General features: G+C 35.3%; 1 protein-coding gene and 1 long non-coding RNA gene across 2 annotated transcripts; both read right to left on the minus strand.

The window, feature by feature from the left end:
• Positions 1-3,800: 3,800 nt before the first annotated feature.
• On the minus strand, positions 3,801-6,381 carry LOC145555984 (trans-resveratrol di-O-methyltransferase-like). Its single transcript, XM_081617685.1, has 2 exons — positions 5,586-6,381; positions 3,801-4,564 (listed from the first exon to the last, which is right to left on the minus strand). Exons 1-2 carry the CDS (start codon positions 6,378-6,380, stop codon positions 4,259-4,261), a joined length of 1,101 nt encoding a protein of 366 aa, XP_081473811.1. The 5' UTR covers position 6,381; the 3' UTR covers positions 3,801-4,258.
• A 10,500-nt stretch (positions 6,382-16,881) lies between these two features.
• LOC145555985 (uncharacterized) lies at positions 16,882-17,910 on the minus strand. The gene is made up of 3 exons (XR_014091654.1): positions 17,522-17,910; positions 17,312-17,391; positions 16,882-17,211 (listed from the first exon to the last, which is right to left on the minus strand). It is a non-coding gene; the product is annotated as an uncharacterized LOC145555985 (long non-coding RNA).
• Between the last annotated feature and the right edge of the window lie 4,129 nt (positions 17,911-22,039).

Here is a 22,039-nt window from a genome sequence, read left to right on the forward strand (position 1 = left end):
TTCTCGGACCTTGAACCCGATCGACCAAGGACTCGAAAACACCTACAACAAAAAACAACACGAGGGGATGATCGAGAACAAAATAAAAATAAAATAAAGTAAAATTAAATATTAAAACTAAAAGAAATTAAATAAAATCAAAAGAAAATAAAGAAAATAAAATAAAGAAAACAAACATGGAAATAAAATAAAATAAGAAAATGAGAGAAACTAGGAATTATTAACTAAAAATACGAAAATAAACTAAAAACTATTAAAAACTACTAAAATACTCAAAATAAAGATAAAAGACGAGAATAAGCAAATAAAAGAAGTAAAGAACTAAACGGGCTAAATTATTGTAAAATAAGCCGGAAAGCGACTCAATAAACACCTAAAAGTGACATAAAAGTCACTTATCAACCATTAAAACATTCCCTGATATGGGAGTGTGCATTTGGCAAGATCGGAAGAACAATCATTTCAACTTTCATGTTTGCCAAATTATTATATTTGGTTGTCACAGGCTTTTTGATCTTGGAAGGAGACAATTTGCATAACCTTTTGCCTAATCTCAAATTCGGAACCTATTATGAGTTAAATGTTAGAGGAAAGGAGAGTTTTGTGTTGATTGTTGCGCTTATTATTCTTCCATCGGTTTATTTGGATGATCTAAGTATCCTTTCTTATATCTCTTCTACGGGTGTCCTTGCTTCTATTATCATCATCGACTAATTATTTTATGTGTTGGCGCATTTGTTAGGGTTGGATTTCACGGCGAAGGTGATATCCTAATTTGGTCCGGTATTTCTACCACTGCTAGCTTATATGGTTTTTGTTATTGTGCTCATCCGGTTTCCTTCCTTATACGACTCCGTGAAGAATAAGCGTCAATTTTCAAAGGATTTATAATACTTCCTTAGCTTATATGGTTCGTTCTTTCACTTTTCCTAATTATGTTTATATCCAATAATCATTTAGCATTCATTCGTCAATTGTAGGTACAATTTTTGTGTTTCATTTGCTCAACAATTGGTTATGGTTCAATGGCAATTATAGGGTATTTGATGTATGGTTCAAAAGTAAAATCTCAAATAACTTTGAACCTTCCATCTAACAAACTTAGTGCGAAGATTGCAATCTATACAACATTGGTGAATCCGTTATCTAAATATGCACTAATGTTAGAACCTATTGTGAATTCTATTGAGGGTTGGTTCACAAATTACAACAAGAAAAAATGGTTCAAATTCTTGCTAAGGACAAGTTTGGTTGCTACGCAAGCCACTATAGCATTAGTTGTTCCCTTCTTTGGATATCTCGTGTCTCTTGTAGGAGCACTTCTAAGCATTACTACGTCAATCACACTTCCTTGCTTATGCTATTTGAAGATCTCAAACAGTCGCTTAAGAAGAAAAACGATAGTAGTGGTAAGCACGATATATAAGTATAGTGATTACAATATCTGGTACCTACATTTATTTGGTTGATCTATCCAAGAAATTGTTGTAGGTAATTTATTTATTATTTAATTATCATACACCATTGTATTATGTTATGAGGAGCTTTGATTGTTCATCAAATCTTTTATATCTATTTTGTTATTAGTATATATGAGATGATGAATTTGATTGTACATTTTACTATAACCATACTAATAATAACTTAGACGAACTACAACAACATGAGGTGGATTATAATGAGTTTTATTACAACTAATTTTGTGGAATTATAAACAAAAGCGTAAAAGAACTTACAAATTAAAAAGGAAAATTAGAAAAAATAATCTCAACTTTTATCTATTTTGGTTGAATAATCTCAACTTTGAATTATACTAGAATAATCTGAACTATAGGGGTTATTCTTTTTCTTCAATCCCTAATCAGTCAACCAAAGTCAATGACCTAGTAAAAAAAATTAAAAAAGAAACTAGCAGCCTCCTCTTCCACCATCCGTACACCGCCTTGGCCACCCCTTCCCCCACCATCCATACACTTCCTTCGCCGGACCTTTGCATCTACCCTCCCTCCCCGGACCGCCAGTTTCCCCCTCCCCAATACCCCTCCCATTCCCCCACGAAACCACCAATGAAACCCCTCCCCACTTTCAAAAATCCCAAATGGCTCCTCCCACCACCCCAAAACTCTTGCGACTAGGGTTTTCAATGGTGGGGGAGGCTTTGTGGTGGTTTTCTAGATTAGGGGAGGTGGCTTTAAGGGGTTTCGAGTGGAGGAAGAGGTTTCAATGGTTTTCGAGTAGGGGTTTTGAGTGGTCGCCGGAAAATGAGAAAAGGAAGGAAGGGGAATCAGCGCCGATGGGGGAGGGGGAATCAACAACGCAAGGGGAAGGGGGAATCAGCGGCGTAGGGGGAATCAACAGCGCAGGAGGTGGTTGTTGGGGTTCTGCTGGTGACAGGAATCGGGAGGGGTTTTGGGCGGTCTTTTTTTTTTTGGTTTTTTTATAAATTTTTTTAACCACTCAATTTGTGACACGTGTTGTTGTCAAAAAAAATTTGTGACACATGTCACTTTAACACACAAAAAAAAAAAAAAAAATAAATAAATAAAAAAACTCATTCAACTGGTAAACGCTATTTGGGATTGAAGAAAAAGAACAACCCCCAAAGTTATAATTATTCCAGAATAATCCAAATTTGAAATTATTTTAGCAAAATCCATGAAAGTTGAGTTTATTTTTTCTAATTTTTACAATTAAAAACACAGTCAGATTGACGCGGAAATCTTTCAATGCCCATTTGGAAGTAAAAGATCTCAACCTTGTAGGGATTTTTCTTAAAACCTAACTCCTTGAAAAAGATTAATAGAAAATATTTTTTGGAAATAGTCCCCACAACAAAAGTGAACCCAACGATTTCTTGGGATAAAATTTTTCAGCTCAATTAGGGTCTTTGTGCAAGGTCAAACTAACTTGCTATCGCCGCTTTATTATATTGAACATAACTTCCATAATTAATAACACCTGTAATGGAGAGGATTTCACGGATGCGCGGGAGCAGGCTTTGGTTTAGCAACTTCAGCCTTGCATTCAGAGGCACAACCATGTCTTGAAGCTCTAAAATGGTGTACTACAAAGGGGTTTTCTAAAATTCTTCTCTACTCGGACTCAATGAATTTGGTCAGTCTCTTACGTAAGACGGACATAAATGATATAAGTATCTTCTGGACCATATAGGATATTAAAAATTTGGGATTGAAATTTCAGTGTTGTAATATCCTAAAAGTTGACAGAGACAAGGTACAACGGCCACATCTTCTAGCCAACTATAGTCGGACTAGTTTAATTAGCTTTACTTTAAACTTGTAATTTATTTAAGTTATGTTGATGTCAAAAAAATAAAAAATAACAAACATGATAAAATTATGCATATAATAAACAATATTTATAAATACACATCATAATTTAAAGACAAAATTCAAAGAACAATTATCAATAAACAATGAACATTAAGTCACAAATAATAGTACATCACACTGACAATTAAAAAACATCAAATATGTTAGTCAACTCAACTCCTTTTTTTTAGTGCAAATATGTATTTTCTTTTCACTTTAAATATATGTTCATTATATTTTAATATTATATTTTAATAATATGTTCCTTTGACTATAGCTATATGTTAATTATTTTTCTATAATATGTTCTTTTCGCTTTTTTTAATGTCTATACGATGCACATTGTGGTTGTAGGAATCACACATTGATAATAAAAGTTCAGATTATCTAGCAAGGATAGATGCACTAGTGTCATGCTATTGACACCTATATTATTTTGTATGTGTGCTCTGCAAACTATGTGTCACACACGGGACCATGATACACATCATACTCTACAAAAAACTTAAAATAATTAAGCAAAAAAGAGTACAAGTTAAAACACACAAAGATATCCCATATTTATTCCATTAGCCATTATTAAGTAAAAAGAACTTCGTTCAAAAAAAAAAAAAAAAAAAAAGTAAAAAGAACTTACAAATTTAAACCCAAACAAACATTTGGAAATAAGTTTTGATAATTAAAAATGCGAAAGAAAGAACATTCAGGGTAACAACGACGACTTTACATACGTCGCCTAATAAACCTTGATGCACTGCACACCTATAAAACTTAGTACTATCTCCGTTAACGAACTTTTATTTGCAACTTTGGGGTATTATTTGTGAGACATAAAACATTTTAAAGTTGCAAATAAAAATTAACGGAGGTAGTATAATATGTGACACGAAATAGCACCACAGACATACATAACTCCGTAAAGGTTATTATGCAGGATAAACCTCAATAATAGACCTCGACCCTAAAATTGGTAATATGTTATAGTCACAAAAACCAGCTTTATCGAAGAGAGATTTAAATTGTTGTTCAGTCCTTTCTTTTTCTCCAAAAATGTACAGCATATGAACATCCGCTAGTAATTGGGATTCATAGTGATTTATATTGTCACTAGGAATCCCAATTACCATATCTATAATCAGCAACTTTCCTCCTTTCTCTCTACTTGGAATTGCTTCTTTACATTTTTTAAGTATTTTTATGCAATTTTCATTGCTCCAGTTATGCAATATCCACTGCAAAAAATATTTCAAGTTTGGTTACTGACTGACACATCTTCCATTAAAAATTTACTAGTAGGTGATTAAAGTAATATAGTTCATATTATTGTTATTAATCTATCAAGTTTGACTTTTGACTAGTATATACCTTTTTTTTTATTATTAATAAAAAAGCCAGTATATAATTATATACAATTATACATCCTCCGTTTCTTTATAGTTGCAACATTTCCTAAAATAAAAATGTCAAAATAATTGTAACACACTATAAAAGAAAGGCTTCGTTGGTGAAAAATTGTTCTATTGGCTAAAGTTCATGACCCATTGGATTATACTCCTAACAAACTATTGACCCCATTTTCTAGTGTATTATATCATTTGAGATCCACTTTTCTTAAATAACACAATAAAGTGTATGCTGGTTCACTTGGCTTGTTTGACTAGCTAAAATGTTTGGCTGTTTATAATGGCTTTTGAAATTGGTTGTTTAAGTTGGCTGTTTATAAAGTGTTTGGTAAATTAATTGTTGTTTGTTGGTTGTTTATTAGATAATTTGTGGGCCAACAAGCCAAAAGCCAACTAAGTCACTCAAACCAGCTTTTTCATTTTTGGCTTAAAAGCCAGCTTTTTTGCTATTTAAAAGCCAATTACTAAACAAATTTTTTGGCTGTTTGACTACATAAAAAAGCCAAAAGCTAACCAAAAAGCCATCAAAAAAGCCATTTACCAAATATGACAGATAACTAGATATAGGTGGGGTGGAGTTGGGTGGGCTGGTGGTGGGCTGGTGGCTCATATGAATGGGCAATGGATGGAGGAAGGAAAGATAAGTTAAAGTAAGGGTATTATTGTCTATCTCACTTCTCCTAAATATGTGTGCCTAAATTAAACGTGTCAACTAAATAGAAACGGAGGATTTATATTATTTCAATAATTATAACAACCTTGATAAAATCCGAGTGAAAGTTGAATAGAATTGCAAATTTATACTATAAAATAAATAATGAAAATCAGAAAATGGATGCATAGTTACTACCTTGAGTAAGATGACTTGAGCACTAGGAATAGCTTCAAACATGTCACCTGCAAGGTATGTCAAGTTTGTTGTTTCATTTACTTGTAAGTCGTTCACTACATGTGGTTGATCAAACACGATACAATTCAACTTAGGATAGGCCTTAGCAATGGCCTTAGCCATGGTGCCATTCCCTCCACCAACATCGAGGAGTGACTCAACACAGTGGATTAAACCTTCAAATTCATCACTAGCCAGCAACAAGCTCGCGATCAATTGAGAATCACTTGCCATGGCTTGGTTAAATATGTCATTAGCTTTGGTATCATTAGGTATGCCTTTGTATACGTGCATTCCTTGAGCAATTTGGAATGGAGACTCACAAGATTGGTCTTGGTTTCGGAACCACAAAGCTAAATGATGTGATGGCTCAATTGAAAGTGGACTTACCCCTATACGGTTTAAGGGTGCAAGGGTTAGAGGGTGATCATTTAAAAGAAGATCGGAGTTTAGGGTGAGATCATATGCATCTTCTCCACTCGCTATAATATGGATAGCATAAAATTTGGAGTGAACAAGAAGGCGCATCAATTGGTGTAGGGATGAAGCCTTGTTTGGATGGATCAAAAGAGAATTAGCTAGCTCATTAAGAGTCATGGGTTTACCATGATTTTTAATAGCATCTGAGATGCCTAGTTCAACGGCACACTTTAGAGCCATGGAATTTATGAAAGATAAACCATATTTCCATACATGTGATACTGCATCTAACAACTCTTTCTTTGCTTGTTGATTGGAATTTTTTATTGCTTCCATTCTAAATTTTGGTGTAAGAGAAATGTTTGTTTACACATATACAACTGATATATTTATACTACCTCAGACCCTCAGTTGTATGTCTCCACACCTACATGTAGAAATTAAATATATTATCTTTGAGTATTTTCCATGAAAATTGCTTAAATAACCATGCAAATTTCTATAATTAATCTATTTTTGATTTTTTTTTAAAAATCCCTACACATCGTCCACGCCAACAAGAGACTAGGCAATTTTCAAAATTATCTTAGTAGCTATGGATTTGTTTGTAATTTCAAAAGTTCCCTAGCTACTAGCTTGACCATTAGAGCTAGAAAACTCAATTAGTTTGGCTAAGCAAACAAGCTAATTTGCTTGAGAATTAAACTTGCCAAAATAAAATGCTCATTGTTAGGGCCTAGGGGTGTGCATAAATGGACCTGGTCATTTGGACCGGAAAACCGGCCGGAGTCGGACCGGACCGGGGGATTCCGGGTTGGTCTTCGGTCCTCACAAATTGGCGATTCCGGGTTTCTGATCCGATTCGGGTAAAAACCGGAATATTCTGGTCCAGACCGAAATGGACCAGGAAATGTATTTTTGTAATATTTTGGGTAAAAATATTAAATTTAATGTTGTTTTTCTAAAAAATTTAGATACAAAACTTGTAATTTATAAATTCATATATTTATATATATATATATATATATATATATATATATATATATATATTATGATACTAAAATGCAAAAAAAAGAATATAACTGGTCCATTCCGGTTCAAAACCGAACCGGACCGGAATAAACAGGTCTGGACCGGAACCCGAACCGGTTGATTACAGTCCGGTCCCCAAAAAAAGTCGATTTTCGGTTCCGGTCCATTCTGGTCCAGATCCGATTTTGGACCGGTGCACAGCCCTACTCATTGCACCAATTAAGCTCTTTTCATTATTTTCTATCCAACAACTACTACTAAGCTACTCCCTCTGTTTTTAAATATTTGCTTCACTTTCCTTTTCCGGTCGTTTTTAAATACTTGTTCCATTTCCTTATTTGGAAAGCTTTTACAATATTTAATTCATTTCTCTGATCTAGTGAACCCAACATAAATTATATTTTATTAATTTCATATTCTCTCTCCTCCAATACTCTATAGTAAACTAGTTTTGTTTTTTACAAAAAAAATTTCTACTTACTCCACTACCTCCATATTTTATTACTTTCTCTAATTTCTCCTAAAACTCCACACATAGAGAAATGAAGCAAATATTTAAAAACGGAGGGAGTAATAGCTATCCATTGAAGTAAAAAGTAGCTAAAATAATAATTAGCTTAAAAACTTATGTGCCATGGCAAGCTAATTGCCATTGGTTATTACGGAGTAATAAATTAGCAATTTATACTAAACAAGTGTAAAACTATAGAAATTAATTTATTAATTTAATAAATTAACAGATGGTATGTTGGGAATTTTTTTATCAAAAACATTGTGATTGTGGAATTTTAATTTGTTTAATCATTTTTCTTGGAAATTACTAACGGAGTATTATCTTTATCTTCTATTTAAATGTGCTTTGGTTGGTTGCTTCTTTATTTAAATAGTCAAGTGCAACCTATGATATCATTGATAGCACTTGACTTTTCTGGTGTACGACGTTAACCCTGAGTTGGTGCTCCTAATGTAGACCTTATCCATTGCCAAAGAAAAAAAATTAAGTAGACCTTTAAAATAAATCAAGTAAACCTTTAAAAAAAAACCAAGTAGACCAAGAAAATAAATTAAGTAGACCATTAAAATAAATCGAGTAGACCTTTAAAAAAAATCAAGTAGACCAAGTAGACCATGAAATTCAATTAAGTAGACCTTTAAAAAAAATCAAGTAGGCCTTTAAAATAAATCAAGTAGACCATGAAAATAAATTAAATAGACCTTGAGAATAACTTTGAACTTTCCATCCCATAATTCCGTTTGGTTGGTGGTATTCATCAAAGGGAATGGGAATCAACTTCCCTCATTTCCTTTGTTATCGTTTGTTAGGTCTTTTTTCTCATTCTCTTTACCCTCTTCATTCCCCCAAATTCCTCTAAATTGATTCCCCACCCCCTAGTTATTTCCATTCCCATTCCTTAGCAACCACCACACCACCACCCTAAACACTACTTACACCACCGGAAAACCAGCCACTGCACCACCGTCCCTTCCCCACCTTTTGCCGCCCTTCCCCCAACCCTCGCCGCCCCCAAAACCTTCCCCCACCCCTGCAAAAACCTAAAAAAATCCTTTTTCTCCCCATAAAACACCCAGCCGGACACCCTAGGCGTAAGATTCCCCACCACCTAGCCACCCTACCGCAACCCCTCGGCGCACTACTTTATCCCGAAACACCTCTCCAATCTCTGCTTTCCTCACTCTTCTACTTCCCAGAATTAAACATGGATTCAACTCAAAACCATGAAACTCACCCAAAAATTCAATCTGAAACTCTCAAAAATCAACAACAACAACAAGATGACCATTCACCAACTCTTAGTCCCTCAGTGGGATTAATGAGAAAGATAAGATAGAGCAAATTGAGTCACAAGTGGTTAACTTTACCAAATAAGGTTCCCCGTAGAGTAAAGTTCATTGTTCTAAGAAGCAAAGTAATACTATTTGTATCCCGCCAAATTTTCATCGATCTTCCATAAAAGGGGTCATGCAAATCAAGGTGCCAACAAGCTCCTTTTTAACTTCTAAATATCATATTTTAAAATGGAGTCCATGCTAGGCCCACTGGTGTGCCTCTCGTGCCATGAGCCATTGGAATGTTCTCGTGCCATGATACTCCCTCCATCCCTTTTTTATTGCCCCATATAGCAAAGTTTAGTTTTTTAAAAGAAAAGTAAAACTGTGCACATGGGTTGCAAGTGGGATTGATGAGGGGAAACATAAGAGAGAGCAAGTGGAGTCACAAGTGGTTAACTTTACCAAATAAGCTTCCCCATAGAGCAAAGTTCACTGTTTTAAGAAGCAAAGTAAAAGTATGCACATGGGTTACGTGTGGGATTAATGAGGATAGAGGTAGAGAGAGCAAGTGAAGTTACAACAGGTAAAATTTATCAAATATAGTAACAAAGCAATTTCAAAAGGTCATTTCAAAAAGAAATATATGATAAACAAAAAAGGGACAAAGACAGTATGTTCTATGCTATAATTTGTTCTAAGCACAAAGGACCCAAACCATTATTGGTAAAATACCTATCGATTCCAACGATAATAGAGAGGATGAAAGGGAAAATACTTGATTGAAGATCTCAAACTCACAGTCGCGCTATGGAACATAATCCACTGCCTTAGAAGCGAAATACGCCACCACGGGTACATGTTTTCTGATGTCGCACGCCCCCCAAGTTTAATGCAACTCTCTCCGTAATCCGTGCACCCGAATCCGAAGAGTGGAATTGCTCAAGAACTGTTCAGATCTCAAAGGGTAGGTTTATGTTTGAGGTTTTTTAATGTGAATGATGAAGATAGAAAAGGCAATGCTCGTATTTATATGTGTCCCGAAATTAGGAGACAAATAAACAAACCGACCTAAGGATAAAAAGGCGGGCCCGATCGGGCAACCAGCCGCCCGATAGGGCGCGAGATGAAATTTCCCAAACCTAGTGTCGCGCCCGGTGTCGTGCCCGTCAAAACTCGACTCCGCCGCCCGGTCGAGCGCGAGAGCCCTCCTTTTTCCTTAGCCAATTCTGCCCGGTCAGGCGAACCACCGCCCAATCGGGCGCGAGAATCTTCCGTTTGCATTACCATTTCCAACAATCCCCCACTAATGCAAGCGGATTATTGACATGAAATCTGAACATTAAATGAAAGTCTTAGTACTTAAATGCTAGTATCCAAAGGTTTGAACTAACACATTAGTGCACAAGGTTTTCAACACTTCCCTAGTGAGTATCCTAAGATTTGAACTCCTAGGAGCGAGGAAGGGACCTTGTATACGCATACCTTGACTTTAGAGCTTAAGCAACTCCGCCAATCTTGGCCAACACCTTGGGCTCTCATGAGTACTTCAGGAAAACTACACCACAATTTTCTCTTGAAGGAGGACACCCCTCGTACTCACGTAGGTGTTTAGTTTGTGCATTACTTACACATTCCCAGCATATCTAGGGTCTTTCCATGCAGGCTTAAAACACATTCAAGCACCTTGCAAACCCAAGATTCTCTATGCAATGGAATAAGAACATTAAGAACATAAAATTCAACCCTATCATCTCGACGGTGCATCTATCAATCCACTGCTCAACAAGCTCTTAGGCTAGATGAATTAAGGGATACTCCCAACCTCAGTCATTCGGTACCAGTATCGTTCCCTACTCGAGTAGTATCAGGACTAGTGATTCTAATTCATTTAAGGATCACTATCGTTCCCTACTCTTAAGCAACTAGGCTAGTAGTATTAAGAGCAAGCAATGCTCAACCTTCCACCTTCGGTGTCATTATCAATCCTACTTTAAGAGCCACTGGGCTAATGTTCTTAAATCCACTTAGGAACCATTATCAATCCCTGCTCAAAGAATAACTGGACAAATGACATTTAGAGCCACGCTCAACCTTATTGCTGAATCTATCTACCTGGTCAACAAACCACAAAAAGAGTTTTAGATTCAATAAACATAAATGGTGTAAATCTAGCAATGAGTCAACCAAAACAAGGCTCTAGACCCATTCAGAACAAAAGTTCAACAAATTAAAACACTTCGGTGTGTCCATGTAAGATGTCTCAATTGACCACCCAACCTGGGTTATGGACATATTAAGAGCACTTAAAGCTCAACCTGTAAGCATCAAGCAACAAGTCTACCAAAGCATCTCATAACCATATAAATTAGAGGGTTATCAAGCCAGATCACTTCAGGATGTAGACTCAATTTTTAAACTTCGTCACTAGAATAATTTAAAATGCCCCACATGATCTTAAATATATTCTCTTAGACAATCAAGCACTTACCTGTGCTTCATCCTTGTATAAGAACCTTCTTTATTCTTCTTTGCTTTCACGTACTATAACATGAGTATCACCTCCACAAGATCTGTCTAACTTTGTCACTACATCTGTAGCTCCTGACAACATACCTAGACACTTGTGAAAAATAATGTAGAGAACACGAGGATCAACTTACCCCCACAATGGACGAACTTCCAGAGACTAAATTTTGCAACAATTATCTTCTTGACACACTTCATCCAATCTATTGAACCTTTACTTCATTATGAATAGTGTATACCAATTTGTTTTGTAGCTCACTAGAAACAGAGCACCACCCTTCATCATGTAAAACCATACACTGAAGAGATTCAACTAATCATCGTTGTTCATTCAATCATCGTCTCTTAGAACTTACTGGACAGGTACTTGAGAAACTTTCTCACTTTAACCTTCATCCCTGTACTAATCGAAACTCAAATAATAATTGAGTAATTCTCTCTTGATAAACAGAATGAACAATATAGTTCACAACAAAACCACTTCACGTCTAGAATAATTTGTTCATCATTTAGATTGCAAAACATTAGCACATTTGAATCAAACATCAAGGCAAAATCATAAAAATAACTCTAGCTTAAGCATGGTAAATGTAATTTACCAAAACACTTTCTCTACATCACAAAAATGAGATTGATGCGTACCTTTGTTAGTTCATTGGCTTACTGCCTAGAACCATTCTGCTTATCTCATTATCTTGTACTTGTTTCTTGGCTTTGAGACACATATACATCTTTATCTCAATAAACAACATGCATGTGAAGTTAACAACTTATGATCATTCTAGCATATGAACTCTATCAATGCGAACTATAGTAACATCACACATGCATCAAGAAATTCAACACACATGCCAAGAAAAACTTAACATAACAAGTTAGGGTACTCAAATCTAACCCCCACTCACCATTCATATCACAAAGGATATAACATCATGAGCAAAAAATACCTCATCTTCTAAGTTGTCACCTGTGCATGCGTTTTAAATACACACCCTTGATTTACAATCAATCATGCTAGGAAGCTTAAGCAACCTTGCTGCAAAACAGACAAACTTAGAACAAACAAGGTGAGTCATAAAAGTGGGTCAGCACCAAACTTACAGAATAAATCCTAATATCACAGTATCTTACCTTCAGCTCATTTCCAATCAGCCACCTTTCAACTCACCTTGAAAGATACTTACAACAGATGGATTTCTAATAGCAAGGCAAGATATACTCTTCTTAAACATATCAGACTCAAAGAGAGTGCACAACTCGCGTTAACATGCTTCTTTCCACAACTAGTCAATCAAGGTTTATTCATATGGTTCAGGATTTTTTCATCCACCACTACTTGAATACATACCACACAACTAACCTCTACATGCACCTTTCGATCAAGAAAGTCAACCCAAGATGATACACAACTAGTTCAAGCTTTAAAACAATACACCTTAGATCGATGATGAACTCATCAACTTTACTGGCACAATAAAGCTTAGGAAGCAAGAACAAATTCTATGAACGAGCAAAACTAACATGTCATGTCATAGGAAAACATATACTTGAGATATTTCACATGATTTAACATATCAAGGTCATACATGATAAACGTAGCAGATATTCAGCATACACATCACCCACAGTCCCACAAGCCTTCAAGCTTTACGTGAAACACCATATAAAATCAATTCTATTTATCGTTTGGAACCCAAACATTACACATACCACATGAGAATAATCATGACCTAGGTAACAAAAGTAGGGAGTAACATCCAAATTCTTGGGTGAATTACTGATTTAAACAATTAAATAACTGAAACATATATGCAATCCCCACAAGCCAAATATTCACGGAATATTAATAAACTTTGAAGACATAGACACTTAATTTCTATTCTAACCGCATGTGGAGTTCACCATATTTAGACTTGTACAACCTTACTAGTCCTTGTCAAACAATATCTTTCATTTCTGCTCTCAAGCATGGAGGAAAAACCGATCATACCTAGACCTTCAACAAAAGGTTAAATGCTAGTCCTCTAGCAGTTAAACACAATTCAAGTTCAAAGATAAGATAAACAAACCACAAGAATTAATAACAATAATTCTAAATCCCCTTTTCAAATTAAAAGGGAAAATCACAAGCTTATCACATACTCCATGCTCAACAAATGTTATTCCAAGGTTAGGGAAATAGTTCAACATAATACTATCAAAAGATAGAACAAATAACATCCCTAATCAACTAGGAAAAATAACAATACCCATAATCATACATTATTAAAACAAGGCATAAAACTAACAAATAGCCATAGATAAAAGAATAACTCATGGAAATCTTCCTCCTCAACAATACTCACAAACATCATAAAACCAACTTACTAGTTAGTCACAAAATCTAACTCAAATCACCCCCACATTGCTACACAATACATCATAAAAATTAAATTATGCATACTTGGGGCACATATAATAAACATATTATATAAAGTTGAGAAGGAACTTAGCTTGTTCAACCCTTATGGGCTACGGCATCTATGTGACATTGATCACTCTTGACTGGTGTCCGCTACTCGCATAGCCGTATAGCTCAAACTTTTTGCTACACATACACTCTACCAAACTTGGCACGAGCTACCCGCAAACTTCATCAGGATAACCCATTGCCGCTGCTAACTGGCACACGAACCCGCGTCCAAGAGTCAAACAACATCACCAAAAATTGATAAAGAAAGGTTACAGAGTATGATCAAATGATGATTGCGTGAACACCTCGACACCTCTGACCACCATTACAGTTGACTAAAGCACACTAACCACACGCATAATACCACTTAAGGCTTGAAATTTTTGTGGCGTTAGTCCCTTGTAAATCTAAGAATTCATACTCTGCTAGAATAAAAAAGTGTAACCGATTAACAAATACACATGATTCCCACCAAAAACAATCTAAAATCAAGAATGATCTTTTATCATAGATCAGCCAAGAAATCAAGGGCTAGGTTGACACTTGTCATGAGTATCGATGTATGCATTTAATCATGAACTTAAATATCCAAGCAGCACCTCTTTGATCAAAAAGCTTCCGAAATATATCATGTTTTTGGGACAGATTTAATCGTAGTGCCTAGTTTATGTCACATAAAATAATTTAATTCGGTAACTCAATTGCATCACCATGACGTAAAATCGCCCAAATCGGTATCCGAAATTTGACAATCAACTTGACTGTCCCCAATAAATAACAACTTTGTCGATTTCTTCGTCAATTACACCTCTAATAAGTCATAACTTTTTTTTTTTCAATTTTCTTGATACAAAAACTTCGTCCGAATAATACTTTTCCAAAATTGTTTAGGAATCAACAGTATAATAAATTAATACTATTTCGCTTCTAAATTGTTGGTAAAATACCTGTCGATTCTAATGACAAAATAGAGAAGATGAAAAGGAAAAATACTTGATTGAAGATCTCAAACTCACAGTCGCGCCGTGGAACATAATCCACTGCCTAAGAAGCGAAATACGCCACCACGGGTACATGTTTCCTGATGACGCACGCCCCCCCCCCCCCCCCCAAGTTTAACGCAACTCTCTCCGTAATCCGTGCATACGAATCCGAAGAGTGGAATTGCCCAAGAACTGTTCAGATCTCAAAGGGTAGGTTTGTGTTTGAGGTTTTTTAATGTGAATGATGAAGATAGAAAAGGCAATGCATGCTTGTATTTATATGTGTCCCGAAATTAGGAGACAAATAAACAAACCGACTTAAGGAAAAAAGGCGGGCCCAATCGGGTAATCAGCCACCTGATCGGGCGCGAGATGAAATTTCCCTGGTGTCGCGCTCAGTGTCACGCCCGGTCAGGCCACACCCGCCCGTTGTCGCGCCCGGTTGGGCCACACCTGCCCGGTCGGGCTTGTCAAAACTCGACTCCGTCGCCCGGTCGGGCAAACTACCGCACAGTCGGGCGCGAGAGCCCTCCTTTTTCCTTAGCCAATTCCGCCTGGTCAGGCGAACCACCGCCCAATCGGGCGCGAGAATCTTCCGTTTGCATTACCATTTCCAACAACCATAATAATGAGGAAATTTCCAAATCTAGGAGAATAATGCCATCGAAAAACAAAGCTGCAACCTACACTTGGACACCAACGCATGTGATATAATCCTTTCCTGAACTTAAAGATATGCGTTCCAAACTTCGTTCAAAACTATGTCGCCATATCCTCCTAAGAAAATAAATAACAGCAAATCATCTATGAAACATGTGTGTCTTGGTTACATCACATCAGTCCATATTATAAGCTACACATATCTCTAATATGAGGGCCACGAGAAAAAAAATTGGCCTAGCTTGGCTCAAATGTTGCACATCGAATTTTAAAGTAATGAGTTTGTGGTCCATAATAACCTAGGAATAATGTAAAAAATAAATTAAATTTTAAAAAAAAAAAAAAAAAAAACAACAGTAATACGAAAAGTCAAAACTTACCAAGATATTATATTATACTTAATTAAAAAGTGCATGCTAAGAAAATCACCCTACCTCAGAGTGAAAAATTAAATCTTGCGTAAATTATAAGCTATTTTTGAAAAGTTACAATTTGTTAAGTTACACCACCATCATTTATTGGTTAAAAAGTTCCCAAACTATGTAACAAATTGAATAAACAAAAATGGAATGAAATGAAACCAAACCTGGCACTGATCTAGAAAATCAACATCACGTTCCAAGTTGTCATCAAAAGATTCACCCAAAAGTGCAAGTGAATGAAGGATCCAATAGCAAAGTCATGGTAGACTGCACAACAAAGGTATTATCTTTTAAAACTTTCCATAAATGGGGCCATTGGATGAGATTGTGGGATGTGGAAGAAGGATGATGAAGGTTTGAGTTAGTTCTCATAGATAGATTTAGTAGAAACTACCAAAAAAAAAAAAATTATCAAAAGAGCGGTATTAAATGTAGATGTAAGTTTAAATATGCTAGGTGAAAAACTTTTAAAATAATAATGTTGATGTGTTTAATATAGTGTGCATTTGCAGCTGTCAATAGTTGGCAAAATTATTAACAGGTTAATTAAGTGTGGTTAAATCTCGTAATGACAATACGTAATACCTAATATAACCATTTAATTAATTAAAGTGGAGGAAAGTTGTTTAAAAGATAATCATTGTTTTAAACAAAAATTAGTACATGACTAATTTTTTATTTGGAGAATTTGTTTTGATAATTGCGTTAATAAATTTGATATATAAATTGTGTACTCATTGATCGGTAAAACGTGAACTAATATAAAAAATATTAGGAATAAGGCTAATTGACAAATACAAAAATATTGAATAAATAATTACAATATTTAGTAGGTTACATGTGTTTAGATAGAGTAAATTATCAACAAAAAAAAGTGGAATAGTAGAAAAAATTAATCAAGGTTTCTGAAATGGGAGTATTAAATACCGCCAGCAAAAATGATCAAAATCACCGACAACCATGCACTTAGAACTTCACCATTATATCCCTTCTTGCCACCAATCACAAACATCTTGACACCACCACTTGACATCAATTATGTACAACCAGATTTATGTAGGAACATTTGGCATCAATTAAGTGGCGTATAGACGTGCCCCCATACCCGTGTTCAAATATCGGACATATTTCCCGTGTCTTAAAATTTTGGAACTTGCTGGATCGGACACTTGGACATGTCTCTATGTCCGACACCCGTTCACGAGTCCATGTTTTAGTTAGACGTTGAAGAGCTTCTCTGTCATTCCGAAGATCAATACCCTCATTCTTCTTCAAAGTTTCTGCTAGCCATCTACCATTCTCTGCAGTAGCAATTACAAAAATTGTATCATTTCATTGCAAAACAGTAAAGAACCGATTCAAGCCAACACATCATTAGGCACACCGATTCCTTGTTCCTACCTCATCGAAGTCGTCACCTCTTAAATGAGTGTCACCTGATGTAGATAACACCTCGAAAACTCCGTCTCCAACCTCAAGAACTGCAAAAGGCAGAAAAAGCTGCAATGTAAGATAATCTGATGTACTGCATCAAAAAGTAGATTGTACTAATGCTGAATGCTGATAAATGCATAGAATTTCAATTGGAGTCTTTCTTTCTGATGAACTCACCCGAAACATCAAAAGTACCAACTCCAAGATCAAAAACCAAAATCGTCTCGTTATTCTTCTTCTCAAACCCATATGCTAATGAAGCAACAGTAGGGAAGCATTCAATCTACCCCATTAAATAAATCTAACAATTTAGCATTCTAAAGAGTGTAAATTCAATCTCATAAACAGTTGGATGCCTGAGATGCTAGTCTTTGAGTCAGCTACTCGATAATTTGTTAGTATATTCAACAACAAATGTCTTTTCAGAAGCATGTTTTACTTCCTACAGCCTATATCCAGAGAAACTTATCCTACAGACCTACAAATAAATGAAGAATGTCAGTCTCACAGCTCATATACCTGCAAAGCAATGTATAGAAGACCAAATGAACATTCAAACACTTGAATTTAAGAGAAACTCATAAGCTACTGAAATCACTCATTTGGTGATATGAGATCTTATATTGCATTAATCAAACAACACATTGTAGGGAATATTTCAAGCATTACCCCTAGCTTGAACCCCACTGTGATCATACACTTAAGTACGGTGGCGTCCAAAGGGAAAGAAGATAGAGCAAAAGAGTCGCCAACAAGTTTTAGGAACTTGTAAACCATTCACGAGGTGAAGGTTACACCCCTTAACGATCCAAGAGATCGTCAACTCCAATAGGTCTGGAAACATGACTGGTAGTTCGGGGATGAAGGTAGAAATCCAACCTAAAAGAGATTGAACCTGCCCTAATAATAGGCCTCTACTTTATTCTGATCGTATTCATGTGTGCTTTCTGACTAACATGCAAGCAATAGGTTTACCCTAAACCTGTTTAATCTATGTTGGTTGAATATTAATGCACAAATAAATCTATTATTGGCGATCACTTGAATTATAATCAAATTAACCCTAAACAAGATTATTAATTATCTTATTAAGCGTGATTACAAGTACAAATTCCCTTTAAACATGTATAAAAGGTGTGATCAAGAAATAACAATAAATATATTCAAGCAACATAATAATAATCATCACAATCATAATTAAAATAATCATGTTCATGTTAAAGCATTATAATAGCAAGATCCTAGGCATGATACTAACAAGATTAATAACAAGCCCTAGCATGTCACTAAGCAATAAAAATCAAATCTTTAACCCTAACATGATACTAGCATGAATATTAGGAAAAGCAATAAAAGGCATCATAGAAATCATAATTGATTTATAAAACTTATTCTTTAACCTAGACGTGATACTAGGTACTTATTGTTGTCACCCTAAACATCAAATTAAGAAAACCATCCTAACATGATACTAGGAATCAAAATAGGAACCTAAACATGATTTCTATATCATAATATCAATAAAACAATTAAAGCACTTACTTGGATGCCTCGTATCTCTTTCTAATAACAAAATACACGCGTTAGTAACTTCAAGGAAAACAATAAACAACAACTAAATTAAATAATTGAAAGAGAGATTTGGGACCAAACCCTCAGAAATTAAAACCTTTCACATCTAGGGTGAAGGCAACTTCGAATAATACTAAGTGTATTTAGGTCTTGTGAGTGCGGAATTATGTTTGAAGGGTGGTAGGTTTAGAAAAGAGAGAAAGAAAGCTTCTAGCTTAGAGAGAGAAAGAATTAGAAAGTTGATGATTCTAGATGATTGAAAATGGAGTTTTTAGAAGTCTATTTATAGAGAAAATCAGCCAAAAAGACAGAAAATCGAACCAGAGTTCTGACGCGAAAAAACAAAGTTAGCGCCAGACGCTGACATTAGCGCCAGACGCTAATGCTAGCGCCAGGCGCTAGTGTCTAGCGTTAGACGCTAACCATATTTTTGACGCTTTTTCTAAAATCAGATAAAATTTAACCGTACAGGAAGATAAAATTGTATTTTCCTCAAAAACACTCTTTTATTCTGATTAAAATTCTAAAAAGTCAACAAAAATCAATTTATCAATGCTAATTGAATTAGGAATGAAAAGAACCTTCTAGAAGAATCTAGAAGACTAAAACCATTCCTAATTGCATTAGGAATGATAAATCCGTATTAGGCCCTCCCCTAGATCATTGGGCCGCATATAAGGTTCAATCCGGGCCCAGTTTAGTAAATTGGTCATAACTTCCTCATTATTCATCGGAATTGGGCTTATAATATATCGTTGGAAAACGCTTTTCAAGCCCTATCCAACTACACTATTAAAGGACCTATATCATGGACCAAACCAACTGGATTGGCTGTTTTCTTAAAATAGATTTCTAAAAACAGAGAGAAAAGAAAAGAAATTAAAACTATCCGCAACAACACTAGACTTTCCACACTTTCACTTCATTCGATTATGATTCGACGTGAAAGGCACTCATCACCGGGTTTGGTTTTGGGGAGACACAAATGGGTGTCTACACACATTATCTTAGTTGAATTATGAAAATACATAGTGAGCTGAAAGGGATCTATTGACAAGTACAGAAATCTTGTTAGAACATACAAGTTTTGACAGGGATAAGAATGTTCTTTGAGTTGTATTCTTACTATAGATGATTCTGTAGATGACGATCATTCTCTCTCTAATAATCACTTTGGTTGTTTCAAGTATTTTTTTTCTCCAACCAATTTCTCAGTATATTGTATGACAACCATAATCTTCATTTTCTTTTATCTTTATAATAATACAATACAAGACTCATAATATAATAAATTATAAAATCACTCGTGTAATTAATCAAAACTTCACCATTATAACTATTTTCCTATCTCCCTCTACCCCTTCCATTCCCTCATCCGATTCCTATGCCTTACTCCCAATTAATTGCTCCCTATTCTTCACTCCCTTTCACTGTTCTATTTATGGTCTTGAAAATTTAGTTCGCCCCACTTGCTCCCTCACCCCTTCTTAAATCCTTATTTCTATCCCAGCTCTCATTTATCTTATTTGTTCATGCATAATTAAGAAAGTCTCTTTCTAATTGCCTATACTTTTATCATGTCATTAAAAGCTAAAAATTATTATATTCTATAATGGCCTCCTAAAGAAAGATGTAATCTTCTAGCCTCTTATCTGCCTTGCATCATTGATCTTTGCCTATCATCTTAGCCTCGCCTAATCACCCTTTTCACCCCTTTTCCATATTCCCCTCTCATTCCGTCATTTTATCCCTTTCTCTTCTCCGTATTATTCTCTCCATACCTCCTTTTGTTGGTGGTTTTAACCTTTTTAGTAAACCTCATCCTACTTACCCCACCTTCTAAATATCTCTCATCTTCACGTCATATTATCTCTCTGAACCTCCACCCCCCCCCCCCCTTTGCATTTCCTCGGTCCCATTCTCTCCGTTGTCACTTCATGCTCCTTATTCTTCTCTCCTCACTTTTTTTATGGTTTTGGAAATTTAAGTAAGCCTAGTCCTACTTTCTTCACCATCTCTATCTCACTCATTTTCATCCTTTTTACCTCCTCCACCCCTTCACATTTCATAGAGAGGCTTTAATAAGAAGCTTATATACTACATACTTCCTCCGTTTTATTAATATTACACCACTTGCCTTTTAAGGAAGTTTTACAAATATTGCACCATTTTCATTTTAGGACAAATATTATCTTTGTTCACACTACAAAAACCCAACATACCCTTACTTTTTGACCTTTATTCTTTAGTTTATGTTTACATCACATGGACACTTTTGTATTTTTACATTTCTCTCTCTTCCTTTTCCCACAACAATGGTTAAAAATGCCCAACTTGTATGGTGCAATAATAAAAAACAGAGGAAGTATATTTTATGGCGTATTGTTAAATTTTGGCAAGGAAGGAAATTGTATTATATACAATATTTATAAATGCGTAGGTTAAATTTGAAGGCATGTAAATTGGATTAAATTTACCATAAGCTTTTAAAATGAGTGCCCTAAGCATTGAAATTAACACGCATTTTGGCTCTGTTCTTCACAAAGGAAGTGAAAGAATGTTTCTGGGTTTAAAGCTTGATTTTCACTTCCTTATTTTTATCCATGCGTTCATTTATCTTAGTTTGTCTCCACATAAAATGCTACTAAGCCAGAAAAATCAAAGTCGAAGCTTTATTTACCTAGTCAGGCCTGTTCTAATAAAGTCGAGGCATTTCGAATTGTTTTATGATACATGAAAAGTCAGGGGGAGCTACCAGCCTTTTGCACTCCTGATCTTCAAAATCTCAACAAATAAATAGAGTTTCTCTTATTAACATAATTATACAGATCTTCAGCATCTTAAAGAACAATATGTAATAGAGGCAAACAAGTTTACCGGTCACTGAAAAGTTTAAGTGGGCCTGAGATCAAAATACGAGCATTGTTTCTTGCCTTACCAGAAAGATCAAATGAAAAACAACCATCAATATTCATGACAAATTTTTGAGCATGGCCTTGCAGTAACTATCCTTTACTTATATACTTTATCTATTAAAAAAATCAGAAGAAACAAAACAATACCGCACATTGGTTTTTAAAGGTGCTTAAAAAATACTTCCTCCGTTTTCTTTTAGATGCAACA

This window comes from Chenopodium album, chromosome 8 (genome assembly GCF_948465745.1).
Source record: "Chenopodium album chromosome 8, dcCheAlbu1.1, whole genome shotgun sequence".
Taxonomy (NCBI): domain Eukaryota; kingdom Viridiplantae; phylum Streptophyta; class Magnoliopsida; order Caryophyllales; family Amaranthaceae; genus Chenopodium; species Chenopodium album.

Excerpts from the sequence above, each read along its gene's own strand:
- LOC145555984 (XM_081617685.1), bottom strand. The coding sequence starts at position 6,380 with ATGGAAGCAATAAAAAATTCCAATCAACAAGCAAAGAAAGAGTTGTTA. Across the intron at positions 4,565-5,585 it reads CTCAAGTCATCTTACTCAAG|TGGATATTGCATAACTGGAG; the intron begins GTAGTAACTATG and ends TATTTTTTGCAG.